The 15151-nt window shown below is 36.0% G+C and overlaps 1 protein-coding gene across 1 annotated transcript; it reads right to left on the bottom strand.

Moving 5' to 3' along the window:
• Positions 1–5061: 5061 nt before the first annotated feature.
• On the bottom strand, positions 5062–14572 carry LOC110109565. The gene is made up of 2 exons (XM_020840699.2): positions 14079–14572; positions 5062–5474 (listed from the first exon to the last, which is right to left on the bottom strand). Exons 1-2 carry the CDS (start codon positions 14435–14437, stop codon positions 5456–5458), a joined length of 378 nt encoding a protein of 125 aa, XP_020696358.1. The 5' UTR covers positions 14438–14572; the 3' UTR covers positions 5062–5455.
• Between the last annotated feature and the right edge of the window lie 579 nt (positions 14573–15151).

The raw sequence follows: 15151 nt of genomic DNA, 5'->3' as shown, positions 1-15151 counted from the left end.
TGCTCACACAAACCCAATTTTCATTCTAGAAGACTCACAAACGAATGTAATCCTAATCTTAAACATTTGTGTCATTAAACCCACTCTCACCACCCACTATTCATAGCTTCGCTATTTACACCCATGCATGCATATGGGCTTCTGTATAGCTTGGGTGAATTAGACATCCTTTCTCATTTCTAAGTTTTATATGGTTTCTATCCATATAGGATGTTATAACGATAATATTTTATGTGATGTTCTCCCTGTGAGTATCATATGTATTATATCTAATCGTCTTTGATTTTTTTTTTCATAAATCATATCTATTACGAGCAAGAAAACACTTTTACTTTTAATGCAATGGGCTCCTCTATTCAATGAGAGGTTATTCTGTGCAGACACCGGACGGGAAAATCGTCCGATTTGGCCTCTATGAATAGTAAAGCACATTATTCATTGAGACAAACCGGATGATTCTCCCAGCCCAGTGTCCACACAAAATAATTCATCCTATTCAATAGGATATCTTTACAAAAGTCATAGGCTTTGCATTCCAATTCATCTCTTCATGACCAAAATGCTTGGGAAATACACCTTAGTTTTCAATTGGCTTTCTTCTTTAAATTGATAATTTAAAAAGTCTATGAAAAAAGGATATATGAAATGGGGCACCTCCTTCACATGATACATATTAACTCGCCATTGGGGAGTTCATTGTTACATCAAGAAAGCCTACTGTCAATGCAAGCTTTCAAACCGACCAAATTGATCCACAAAAGCCAATTTCAAGAAGACAATCAGACCCAAAAAAACCCACTTCTCACCCAAATAGTCAGTACTGTTGTTTGAAGGTAGAGGGATTAAAGTCACCGCCCAAAGAGGAAGAGCTAGAGTCCTCGTAGGGACGATGAGCAAGACGCAGCCATATCCGATAACTTTCTTGAATGGGCCGACAAACGGAACCGACCAGAGAGGGAGAGCTCCGGCGAGAAATCCGACGCTGCCGCCGAGATCATTGGCGATGCCTACGGTTGCGATTTATCGCCGGTTGTAGCCCATATAAGCCTTAATGATCACAGGCAGTACCCATATTGCGCCACGAAGACGAGCCATTGGTTGTCGAAGAAAGAAGATCAGCGAAATTTAAAGGAGGTTCATTTTCAGCTCGGCCAGAAGTGTGCGCTGAAAAGTTGCGATCTTTGAGCTTTTTTTGGTATTAAACCAGACGGTGAGACCAGGCGAAGAAGACGGTGAGTGGAAGAACTCAAAGGCTGCAGCTATCTTTGCCGATATAACGATATTTCATATTTGAACTACTTAGCTTTTAAAAAGAAATAAAAATAAATGTCATCATAATTAATTATTTATTTATTTGACAAAGATGTCACACGGATACATGATGTTGATACCCTTTGCTTTGCATTATTATTATCGTTGTTGTTATGTTCTCTCATTCACCTTTAATATTTTTATGCGCCCTATGAATAATTTTCTTATTTACCTAATAAAATTCCGGCGTCTTGTCTTGAATTTAAGAGGAGTTTGAGCTATTATAAATGGTATCAGAGTAATATACTAGCCGACGAAAAATGAGAACTCTATCTGAGTCAGTTATTAAAGTGGTAGAAATTGTGAAACCCCTTAAGAAAATAAAACTTAAGTGTTTATATATTTTTGTGTAATAGTATTAATTTTATTAAAAGCTCTAAAGTTAGGTGTGTTCGAACAAAATTAGGATGGGTGACATCAGTATGCCTTTTGATGTAATAGTAAGAATTACATTAAAAATTTTAAAGTTAAGTGTGTTCCCGCACTCTTGGGATGTGTGACCACCAAGAAAATTACATCAATGAGATAAAATTGTGAAACTATTAGGCTAAAGCGGACAACATCTCAATAGTTGAGTTTTGACGATTACAAATAGAATCATAGCAAAATAGAACAATTGAAAGATGGAGATTATGGGTGCCAAAATGTGTGAGCGAGTCAGGTTCAAATTCAACTCGAAATTGACAAAATCCAAATTCGGCAGATCAAAACTTGACATGTGTAATAAACGGGTCAAAAAAATAGACCCATTTATAATGGTTTTTTATAAACCAGATTTATAATAATCAACTACAATTGCTTGATTTTAAAGAACCATTTTAATTTATTTAAAGATTCAAACTTACAAAAATATTTTTATGCATTATTATTTAATCTAATATATTAATTAATCTATCAAAATTTTTTTCTCTATTTCCTCCAAATTAATTTTGAAATAAGTTATATAATAATTTTTAAAATTCTATTTTTATGGACCCACATGAGTTATCTTTTATGTGAAGATATAAAATAATACATTTAGAATATAAGTAATGCATTAATATTATTTTATTCTAAATCCTTACTTTTTTTGATAAAATTTTCCAATTTTAGAAAAGGAAAAGTCTTAGCTATGGTTACTAATGGATGGGTGACCTCCTAAAAAATTACACCAACAAGATAAAATGGAGATGTCTTTAGGTCAAAGCGGATAATATCACAATTGTTAAGAATTTGAGTTGTTACAAATTATATCAAAATATTTGGAAAAAATCGAGAAAGAAAAAAATCCCGAGTTTTATGTCAGTTAAAATAACATTTTTAGTATGGCTTGTATGTTACAAAGATTATACTTCCTCATAATTAAATAATAAATTAATAAAATGTAGGAGAAATGAACCATCGAATATGACATTTATGATCGAAGAACGAGAAACTTTGAAGTGTCATAGTTGTCATCAACAGATGCTTGAAGGCCTATTCGCTCATTCTCATTAGAGAATGATAGATCGAAGATTAGGACAGTCACTAACCTTACAGTGACAACAAGCGTCTGTGTCATGGCGACGACAGATGGCAACCTTGTTGGCGATGTCAAGCATTGGAATTGTTGTTGAGGGTGGGTGTTAGCGCTAATGGCAATGATGGACGTCAATATTAGTACCATCAATAAGTGTTGGCCTAGATAAAATATGCTCAATCAAATATTTTTTTTGATAACATGCCACTACTTAAAAAACGCCTAAAAACTTAAAATAAAAATTAAAAAAAACTTATTCAATCCCATATATGCTATGGGATTCCAGTGGTTTGTATTTATGATCATATTATTTTGTTGGGAGTAGGGCTGCAAGCGAACCAAACGTTTGACGAGCTACTCGTTGCTCGATTCGATTAAAGCTCGTTTGTGATCGTTTAACTAACTAAACAAACAAACTTGAGCAACATTTTAAATACTAGATCCTTAAATAAACAAGCTTGAACACTATTACACTAATGTGTTGGGTTCATTTATGTTCACAAACAACATCATTTGAAGCTCGTGAACAAGTCAACATTAAGCTCGATTCGTGCTCAATTCAGAGCTCGTGAATGAACTCGATAAAAATTTAATTAATATTTAATTGTAAAATTGATAAATATACATAATATAAAATATTTTAAATTTATTATAACATAATGAATTTGTTCATGAACAAGAGACATTACATTTATCCATATTTCCTAAATTATTTGTTTAAGATGTTCATGAACAAATTTAAGGTTTATTTGCTCAATAGAATGTTTGCTAAATATGTTCACGACCATAGCTCGTTAATGTTTGTTTGTTTAAAGCTTGATAAGTACTAAATGAATTGAACATTGCCCAAACATGAACACCGATAAATCAAATGAACTAAACATGAACACAAACAATAAAGCTCGAATCAAACATGAACTGAACTTGAACAAGGTAATAATAAACAAACTCAAATATGCACATTCACATACTCGACTCGTCTCGATTCGTTTGCAGCCTTGCTTGGGAGCATAAGAAAGTGATTACCTTTTCAACGTCCCTAGCGGACCCTATAAGCAATGGCTAGCAATGAACAGACGGTGGAGCAACAACCACACAATGACATAATGAAATTGATGAAACTCATTTTGATTTGTTGATTGGGAGTTTTAACTTCCAATCAAGAGTACTTGGGTTCGAGTCTCGTATATGTGATGTGTGTATGAGTTTATCTAAATTAACCGAAATGTTTCAAAAAAAAAAAAAACATGATAAACATGTGGCTCAAGTCATCAATTTATTTTTCAAGAAATTTAAATTTAACACATGCTAAATAATATCTTATGGATTGAGATATTTTTATTTGATAACCTTAAAATGGTAAATTTACAATATAATTTTGTTTAAGTAGCACGTTTAATTTAGCTATATTCAAATAAATAAATAAAGAGGGCATTAATTTTGTATTATATGTATTCAAAATAAATTTAATGAATATAATATCACGTTGATCTTAACTCCAAATTCTTCTTCTTTTGATAAAAAGAAATCTATGTCGTACTGTAGCAGCATTAACTTTTGAAAATAATTTGCTGAGCAACTCATTTATGATTTAAAAATGTCACATTATCAAAGCAACTGAAAGCCTGAAATAGATTTTTCAAATCTTAAAAAAAAAATTTTTTGAGGCATTGCAATAATTTTGTTTTATTTATTTAATTTAAAATTCAAATAATTCTAGATTAAGACATAAATAATTACAAACTTGATTGTCACAATAGTTAATATCATAGCGTTTGTGACCACTTTAAGAAACCATATGTAAGAACACAAAGTGATTAGTAAAAAACTAATTACTACAAAAACAATATATTTTATTTTAATATTTTGTTTTTTTAAAGAACTAATTAAATTTCAATCTAAGAATTCATTCGGGATAACATTTTTATTTCTTCTTAACGCAATTTTTTAGTACAAAATTTTTATATTTTAACTTAAAAAGCTGATTTAAGAAGCAAAAATAAAGCTAAATCAATGCATAAGGCTTTGTTTGGGATGACTTTCTTACCACTTCTTAAAGCAATATTCTAATATAAAAATTATATTTTTATACTAAAAAATAACTTTAAGAAATAGTAAAAAAGTCGTCCCAAACGAAGCCTAAATCAAACAGACAACCTAGCAATTATTGGAATAAGCATTAATAGTTACTCAAACTATATAGTCCAGTAGAATATGATTACTGTAAAAGTAAATATAGCAATATCCAGATGTCTGAAAGAGTTCCTCAATCTGGTTATTAATGAAAAAATGTATGTAAGTATTATCAGACATACAATAATAATCAAATAACTTGAACAATGTATCAGAATCTGTAGGGGAAGAAATATGTAAATGCTGCATATTTGACAAATTCCTAGAGCTAAGCAACAGAAAGAAGACCCTGCATACCCAATGGTTCCTCAGGTCAAAGCTATTTTAACTCTATCTGGTATACAATCTAAAAGAAGATCAATCAAAAGAAAAGTAGGCAGAAGCCATGGAGAGCAAACCATTAGTTGTTATCAGCTTTCATTGCCGAGGAGACTTGACCTGCGAAGAACAGAAAAGGAAATAGAATTCAGCAATTTGCTGCAAATCAACCTGTATAGCTTGAAACCGATTGGTCTATTTGGAGAAGCTGCATCTGTTGCATAATATTTAAAGAGATTTCAATCAAGGAGTCTTTAGAATCATTAGCTTTCAATCCAGGCATCTTCAAAAACATTAATCTCCTTATCAAATTCATACACAATCTCCCACATTATATTTGTAACGTCTAAGAATCTAAGTCAAAAGAATTGCACATCTTTTTACTTTTTTTTTTGTTTGTTTGTTTATAAATATCATTCAGAACTCACAAGATTCAGTATAAGCATAAAACATAATTACATTTATATTCATTTAATATTTAGAAGTGATACAAGCCCAAAATGACATATGTACAATTATCATATAATAACAACAACAAGGCTTTATCCCATTGTGTGGGGTTGGCTACATGAATCATTTTTCTTCATTGTATCATGATAAGAGACAAATTCACATAATCACATTTCAATCTAATAAAAATGGTCATTTCAATTATTTTATAACTAAGTCTTTTTAGTTCTATCTCTACCTCTCTTAACATAAGCCAAATTTATTACATCTACTCTCTCATTTCACATCTTATCTCTAAGAGTAAAGCCATTCACCCACCTAAGCATCCTCATCTCTGCAACACTTCACTTAATTTTATGCTTCTCTTTTAATGGCCAACATTCTGTACAATAAATCATTGTAGGCCTCACTACCATCTTATAGAATTTTCCCTTAAGTTTTAAAGAGTCTTTTCTATCACACAACAAGCTTGATGCATTCCTCCACTTCAAACATCCAACTTGAATTCTACTAATAATATCCCTATCTATTTCACCATCACTCTGAACAATAGACCCAAGATATCTAAAACGTGCACTCTTATAGTCTTATTAATGACTTGATCACCCAAAGTCACAATCCCCCACTAGATTTATTATTACTAAAATTGCAATCTCTCTAATCTTATCTTCCACTGGAGCTACTCCATAGATTGCAGAGATGAGGATGCTCAAAAGGATGAGTGTTTTACTCTTAGAGACAAGATGTGAAATGAGCATATACGTGAAAAGGTTGGAGTAGCTCCAGTGGAAAATAAGAATAAAGAGAGTCGCCTTAGATGGTTTGGTCACAAAAAATGTCGGCCTTCCGATGACCCGGTTAGGAAAGTAGATGTATTAGATTTGACTTATGTTAAGAAAGATAGAGGTAGATCTAAAAATATTTGGTTAAAAAATATTAGAAATGACATTTCTTATTAGATTTAGATGAGAATTTGACTCTTAACAAGACATAATTGTTTATGTAGCCGACCCCATATAATGGGATAAAAGCTTGTTGTTGTTGTTGTTGTTGTTGCTGCTGCTTGTTAGATATATCATTTTTAGATTTCCTACAATTGTACTTGATTATTTCGTACTCAGTCATTTCTACTCTTCAGATAAAACAACATATATACAAAACTAACAAGTGAAATTTTCATATAAGTCATTCAAAACATTCAGAATAATGATCTCCAAATTAAAAAAGTTATATGAAGAAAGCTCAATAAAACAAAAGATATTGCATTTTTTTACAAATTCATAAGGGAGAAATGTATTAAACTCGTAATGATTAAAAGCAAAAGTAAAGTATAGGCCACTTATTATGATCGTAATAACTTTCTCAATAGGAACGGTAGACGAAAAAATACCCAAAGAGCTTCCTCTATGTTGTCTGTCTTCTCTCCCCTCTCCCTTCTCTTCTTACTCTCTTTCATTCCCCTACAAGGTAGCAAAATGAGGGCGTATGACTTGGTGTCAAGTGATATTTCTATTTAAATATTTTAAAACTCATTCAGTGTATAACACCACGACGCACAATTTCTAAGCGCCACTACGCTGCATGTCGATCCCAAAAGTATAGAACAGAGCCTTCAACGTCGCGACAAAATTTTTCTGGCACCGCAACTCCCAACCCAGAATTTTGGATTATTACAATACTCCTCTTCAACATTCATATGCAAATTTTTGCTAGGACAATCACTGGAAGCATAACACATTTGGTGAAATTTAAAGTAAGTTTAAGGAAAAAAGTTTAGAACTAGATGCAGTAGCAAAGATGTGTCCTCAATATATAAGCAACACTTTTAATTTGTTATTATTCAAAATCTAATGCAAGTTGAAAAGAATCCTCATGTGAGTGAATGTTTAGCATCATTTCTCCATTATGATCAAGTTTCAGACTAGACATAAACTTGAAAATATATGTTTTACCCCCTTAAAAATGCAGTAACAATTGCCTTCATTCCTTAACAACAAGACGTGTTCTCAATACTATTTATTAAAGTATTTAGCCAGTCTTTGTTCATTATTTTAATGAGTAAAATTCATCAAGTAGATGATTACAATATAATAAAGAGAGGTATTTCTTTTTTATTAGCATTTTCATTTAGCCCAAGTAGTGACATGCTCTTGGACTAATAATTCCTTCTGACTCTTCATGCTCATCAATAATATTTTAGCATTCCAATTTTCAAGTTTCTACCTGTGTCTTTGCCTTCGCTCCTCTACTCTTCCAACACGCCAGTGTGACCGACACTGCTTGAGCTCGACTCAGCTTTCTCTCGCGACTAGACTAATGCCCACGTGCGACCCATATCCTGCACTCTCAATCCCATCTTTGACACTCCACGTGACTTCAGCTCGTTCGAGCCCACTATATCAATCTATATATGGAAGTATGATGGTAATGCAAGTGACATCATCTGCAAGATTATCGATACTCATGAGGCCTCCATGCTCTACAAGGACAGATCAAAGTTTTCCCATAAAGGTGATCTTTCAAGGGAGCTCCGGCGTCGAAATCCTTGTTGTTTTACTAGTAGCGAATCTAAGAAGCCAGGGAAAACATGATGCAGGACTACGTAGGATTTAAATGAATGCGATAAGAACTTGCATGTTTTGAATAAGAGCAATTAATAAGTACGAACGTTAGCCACTAAACGATAATAGAAAATAGAAGAGGGATGGCTTCGCTTAGACCAAATCACACGCTAAGAGTTAGAATCACCAAAGTAATTAGAATTTCAACCGTAGCAAATTAAGTAGTTATTCAATAGAATCCCTATGTTAACAATGAGATTAGAAAACATAAAAAATCAAAACTCAAATCATACGTTTACTAAGCGAAGGCAGAGAGCTTGGCACAACTCCTTGTGCTCGAATCACAACCTACAAGAGCAGAGGATTAGAAGATAATTTGAATAGGGGAAAAAGTTCACCCTCGTCGTGGAACGAAAGTGATTTGCCACTGAACATTAGCAAGCTGCTTTTTTATTGCTTCGGACAAGGTGAAAATGATACACGATCCAAGTATTCTTCAGCGGAATTGTATATTTCCGGGGTGACGTCATAGAATGTTGATCGAAGAATGTCGATGTTTTATTGCTCGTTGTACACAAAGCCGGAGTCAATGTCGGGATCGGTCATACATCGATTTTGTAAGGTTGCAGTGTTGGAGACGAAGGCCTTGGCTTCCCTTAAGTACTCCTCTTGAGAGAAAGAAGTTTCTCTCAATGATTCAAGTGGAGAAGAGGGAGAGAGAGAGGTGTAAAACCCCTCCGAAGCTGATTTTTTTGAGTGCTGTTAGTCCGGACGAACCGACTTTAGTCCCGGACGAACTGAAGAAAATTGTGAAGAATCTGTCAATTTCGTCTGAACGATCCTGTAAGGGTCGGGACGAACCGTCGGGACGAACCGAACAGAGAGCATCGTCCAGGGACGAGAGAGGGAGAGGGTTTGAATTATTTCCAAGAGAGGAGTTAATCATTTGGAAAGAATTCAATGGGAGTTAAAAGGGGGGCCGGCGGCTTCAATGGGGAAGAGGGATTTAGGGAGAGGCATTAAATTGTTGCTTGTTTTGCACTTAGATATTTGGAAATGTGTATTTAAATCCAATTGAATTTAAATTCAAATAGGATTTAATTTTGAAAAGTTTTCAAAAAAAGAATTTCGTAATTTAGGAAACAATTCAAATTCAAATTCAAATTAAAATTTGAATATAAATTAAATAGGTTTCCTATTTTAGGAAGAACAAATTGGAAAGGGTTGAATACAAGCCTTGATGGGGGAATTCCCAATGGGGGCCGACGGCTTAGGTGGATTGGCCGCCGGTTTTGGGTGAGGGGAGAAGGGCGTCGGGTGGGGTGGAGAGCTAGGGGTGCTAGTTGATCCCGGCTCTCGTGCACCACCTACAGACCACCAAGATGCCTAATGTTCGCCAGCTTTCAACCATCCTCCTCCGTAAGAAGATAACCAAACATTGGGGCAAGCTTTCCCCTAACGTCAAGCAATCTATCAAGGTTGCGCTTATCAAAAGCATCACTAAAGGCCCTAGAGACAAAGGTTATTGGTGGAACTGAGAATGAGAATGGATGCATAATAGTGAAAGTGACACATGTGGGATCAGAGATTACTTTATCTCAGATGGTTCAGCTAGTGGAAGCGGCTCAGCTTTCAAAGGCACTTGTCCAGAAACTAGAGAACAAAATTTCCAGAGTCTTTGTTCCCGAAGTTGTTGTGGTGGCTTTGCCTGCTTGGCTTGGCTGGTTCATTCGTGGAGCAGCCCATCAGTATCCAAGGACTTGGATTCCAAGTGGCATGGATGAGTTTGAATTGGCACTCCAGTTTGGAATTTCAATCCTTGTGGTTGCTTGTCCATGTACTCTCGATCTGGCAACTCCAACTGCTGTGATGGTTGCCACTGGCGAAGGAGCCTCTCAAGGTGTCCTGATAAAGGGTGGAAGTGCTCTGGAGAACACACAAGGTGAAAGCTATTATACTTGATAAGACAGGAACACTAATTGTTGGAAAACCTGCACTGGTTCATATCATGTTCTTTCCCAGCTCTGCCTTACAGGAGGTATGTGATTTGGCTGCTGTTGCAGAGGCTAATAGCGAGCACCCTATATCAACGGCCGTGGTGGAATATGCCAAAAAACTCAATTCTAAATATGTGCTGGGTTCAGTGCCATTGTTTGTGTAAAAGCATTGCTAGTTGGGAACAAAAGGTTCATGCTTGCTTCCAAATTTCTAATTTTTAGAGAAGTAAAAAAGTATGTGGTAGAAACTAAAAATATAGCAAGAACAGGTGCGTTGGTTAATCTTGATGGTGAAATTTCTATTAATTCTCGAAGACACAAAATCTTCGACTCAAGAGGATTGCTTATGATTTATACACCTACCTCCCTACTAATGACGCGCCTCGAAGGAGTCGAGCTCTTCTGACCAGGAGTCTGATGTGGAACATCTTAGTTATATCACACCTTAGGAGTAGTTTATTTAGTTTGTTACATGTCTTCTAGAAAGTTGTAGAAGGTTCTATGGCTAGCTTATAAATATAGCTATTATAGTATGGAAGAGGGATGGAGAATATATGATAAATATTATATGATTTGAAGCCTAAGAGCTTGTGTTTGTTCTCGAATTGGGTGTTCTTCAAGCAAATCCATTTCTTTCGTCGATCCATTACTATATATAGTGCCTACTAAAATTTCTCGAGGACTAGCTAGTTGTTCATTTACCGTTTCATTTGCTATGCTATTCTTACGAGCACAGATTAAATTGGGTCACAATATCTTTTTCATACATCATCAAAAATCGCCTTGATCGAGCACGAATGATGAAGCATATATTAGTTGGTAGCTTTCAAAATTAAATTTGGGACCATCAAAACTCTGGTTTCAACAAACTTATAGTCAAATTGAATATCTCAAGGAGACAAACCCAACGACACCGAAATTGGTCTGATCTGAGCCCAAATGGGTCCAAACCAAGGGAACAAAACATATTTTAAATGTTCAAAGCATTAATTAGATGACCAAATAATCTCTAAATATAACATGCTTATATTCGAATTGAGCGACTCAACAAGACAAATCCAACAACCCTAATATCATTTAATTCTGATATCATTAAGGTATATAAATGCTTAAATAATGCTCCATGATCGGGGGCAATCAGTATGGACCGTCCGATGGAGCACTTCGAACCTACCCTGGATCTTCTCCATATTTACAGAGCGTGTCACTCACAAAAAAACTATAAATAGACTCATACTCTTTGTATGAAGGGGACCTTTGGATGGAGATTGGAGAGAGCTCTGAGACTTCAAGGATCTAGAGCTCCACCCAAGCACCACCGCCGGCAAACTTTCATTGACCGTCGTCAGACCACCGTCCAACTCCAGACCGCCACCGAACCACCGCCCGGCATCGACTGCCGTCGAACTTCCACCCTGCCGCCCACCGCAGTCGGACCTCCACTCGGCCGTCGACGGCCGCTGTACTTCTGCCCGAACACTGCCAAATCGTAAACCATTACCGAACTTCTGCACGACCATCGTCAGACCACCACCTTACCGTTGATTGACGTCGAAACACCACCCGGCCGCCTACCACCGCTGGATTTCCAACCCGATCGTCGTCGAACTTCTGTCTAACCACGGTCATTACAAACTCCCAAGTATCTTTATGGAGCTTGATCGATTCTTCAAACTATTGTAATTTAACCGCCTCCAAGTTAAGGAACGGGTCAACCTCTGCAGCTCACTCAAATATAGTGAAATATTTTCACATGAGTGAGGCCCCATGGTTTTTCCCTTTTTAGGTTTTCCGCGTAAAAAATTTATGGTGTTTTTCCTCTCTCTCTCTCTCTCTCTCTCTCTCTTTCTCTCTCCAACTATTTGTTTGTGCTTCGGATATTCGTGCATCGCTAGGAAAAAATTTTCTTACTCTACCGCCACAAATATACTAGCCCGCAACACTTCTCATGTTCTTATACTATATACCTCAAAAGAGTGAGATTCATCTTGTTTGAAATGAGTGAATTTCCATTGCTCACACTTGGGTCCCACGTAGGTCACACTAAGGGCTTGAATAATTGGATGAAGCTCCAAGAGAGCATTTAATGGCTGGGGTCAACACAAAAAACAAGATAGTATAGCTATGGTAGGTTCTGCCTTTACCTCAATTCATCATTGGGTCATCCGTTTGTCATTCCATAAAGCTTAAAAAGTACAAAAACAGGTGTAGCCCGATTACTCATGAGAAACATACCTAAGAATGATAGATTATATCTAATAATGGCCTAAACACCAAAGGCACTTGTTGCCGACATCTAACAATAACCATGAGATGACATAGCAATTACTTACAAGAATAGCCCTTTCAATATCCACATAATCCCCATGTATATCCATAAAAGAAACTCAATATATAGAGTTAAGACTATCTGCTTTTTTGAAACTAAGCTCTTTAAAGAAGAATAAAATATTAAAGAGACACTAAATTTCATCCTTCTTCCTCATCTACCCCACCTCTACTCTCCATTCCACATAAAGTAGGTATGATAGCAAACGCAATTCTTATAATCAATTTAGATCATTCACACGGATTCCCCCAGTAGCATAAAGAATATAAGCAGGAAAAAAGAACGATCAATGCTAACATTATGAACATCTAGAAAATATATGAGACAAGGGTGGATTAATTCTCATCAAGTGCATGCATGACCTAATGCTTAGGCATAAATCCATCAACTGTCCCTAGAAAAAAAAAATAATAATAATCAAAAGAAGATTAAAGGGCTATTTGGATACAAGTAGGATTTAACTTTAGTATAATATAGTAAATCCTGTAAATCCAAATTTAGTAAATCCTATTAATGTTAAATCTTGAAAATTATTTGACAAAAAAGGATGTTAAATCCTGTGAGACTGTTTGACAATATAACTCAGGATTTAAGAAGGTTAATTTATTAAAAAATCAAATTTATTTTGCATCTTAGATACAATTTATTTATTAATTTCAATATTAATTTTCATCAATAAATTATAATTATAAATAATATAATCAAAATTAGCTAAATTATCAAATTATATAGTTAATGATTTAATTAATAATTATAGTACTAACTATCTAATTATTTATTTAGATGTTATTTTAGTAAGCATATAATTAATAATTAAACTTCTAATTAATTAATTATTTAAAATAACTAATTATTTACTTATTACTTATACTACTAATTATTTTCCTAATTAATTATTCAAGCGTTATTTTAATACATTTTTAACAATTAATTATTAATTAAACTATCTTATACTTCTAAGTTCTGATAACGTTAGGCCTATGGTTTGCTTTTCATCTTTTCCACTTCTTAGTTCCACTTCGCCTGTTTCACGTGAGGCTTCGTTGTGGTTCAAGGACAGTATTCCTTCGCCCCTTTGACAACGTTCTTCGTCTTCTTGGAAGACGACGGAAGCTCGCTCGCTACAAAGGTGGTTATCTTTCTCCATTTCGAGCACTTCTTCGACCAATTCCCCTAAATTCGCTGAAGCCCAAGACTTATTAGTAAATATGGGATTTACGCCAAAAAATTGGATAACGCGGATTTATCTAACCGTGAGATTTGCGGGATAATCAAATCCTGTTTGGCGGGATTTATGCTAAATCCTGCCCAAATTCTGCATAAATCCCGTTGCCAAGCAGCCCCTAAAGCAATTTGCAACCATACAAACACATAATTTCTACCAAAGAAGCATTCTTCTCTACATAGCCGATATTCCAACTCCGACAGTAAGAATTACCAACAAATTTTAAATAATCAAACACAAACATAGGCTAGCTCACCCGGGACAACCGTCATCGGCCTCCACGCAGGTGCGGGTTCGGTGGGGACAGAGGATCGCCTTGCCAATTCCAGATAGGCTCGAAACGATGCCCAATAAGTATAACACGATAACGAAGCCGATAACCCAGGGCATCAGGATGCAGCCAAGCATGAAGGTGATAGACCCACAGAGCATAAGCGCGAGAGAGGCCCCTAGGAAAAGTGAAGCGATGCCCGCAGGGGAGATCTCTGAACGCTGCGGTGTGCCGCAGAGGGCGCCGACGGCTGGAAAGAAGAGGTGGGGAGAGCGCAGAAGAGCGAGAATGAGGGTACATAGCTCGTAGAAGAGCCCCGATTGCTGCTCGTCATCTCCACCCATGTTCAAAATGAAACCCTAAAATTAAGAGAGAGGGACAGAGAAGAAGAGACAGAGAGCGAGATAGAGAGAGGGAAGCAGCAGCGGATAAGGAAATTTCAGCGGATAACAGAATCGGCGGAGTTTTTTCACACGCGGCAAATGGATATAGACAGGCTCCTTTTTATTATTATATATTATTATATCCGAAACAGACAGTCAAGGACAACTTAGTCTTCATTTAATTTTTAAATTGATTACACGTATTTGTAGTTATCAGTTCAAATTTATAAGCTATTTTATTTGTCTTCAAATATTTGGCTTTAATCCACCCGATGGTGGTTTGTGAAAATAATGCATTTGATCCCATCGGTTTAGTTGGGTGGTGAGCATAGTTAGGAATCTTCCAATTCATATTTGAATCCTCTCTCATAGGGCGTGACCCCTTAAGTGGAGAGATTGTGGGTCATGCACCTGTGGGGTTATTTGCTGGTAAGCTCGTCGAGGGATTAGTTACTTCGCCATGTGCCTCCTAAGGGAGGTCGCAGCGGGTGAGATTAGACCACCACCCACCGTCGGAGTTATGCTGGACCACCACTCGATGCTGGAGTTCTGCTAGTCCAGCACCTCACGCAGGAGTTCCACCAGACCACCATCTGGCGCCAGACTTCCGTTAGGACCACCACCAGACACGGGAGTTTTGTTGGGCCACCGCATGACGCCAGACTTTTGTCAGAC

The sequence above is a fragment of the Dendrobium catenatum genome, unplaced genomic scaffold (genome assembly GCF_001605985.2).
Source record: "Dendrobium catenatum unplaced genomic scaffold, ASM160598v2 fragScaff_scaffold_733, whole genome shotgun sequence".
NCBI classification, from domain to species: Eukaryota; Viridiplantae; Streptophyta; class Magnoliopsida; order Asparagales; family Orchidaceae; genus Dendrobium; species Dendrobium catenatum.
The sequence above is the reverse complement of the archived record's forward strand: the minus strand, read 5'-3'. Positions and strand labels throughout refer to the sequence as shown.

What these genes read in the sequence shown, in the direction of transcription:
- LOC110109565 (XM_020840699.2), bottom strand. Translation starts at nt 14,437, where the DNA reads ATGGGTGGAGATGACGAGCAGCAATCGGGGCTCTTCTACGAGCTATGT.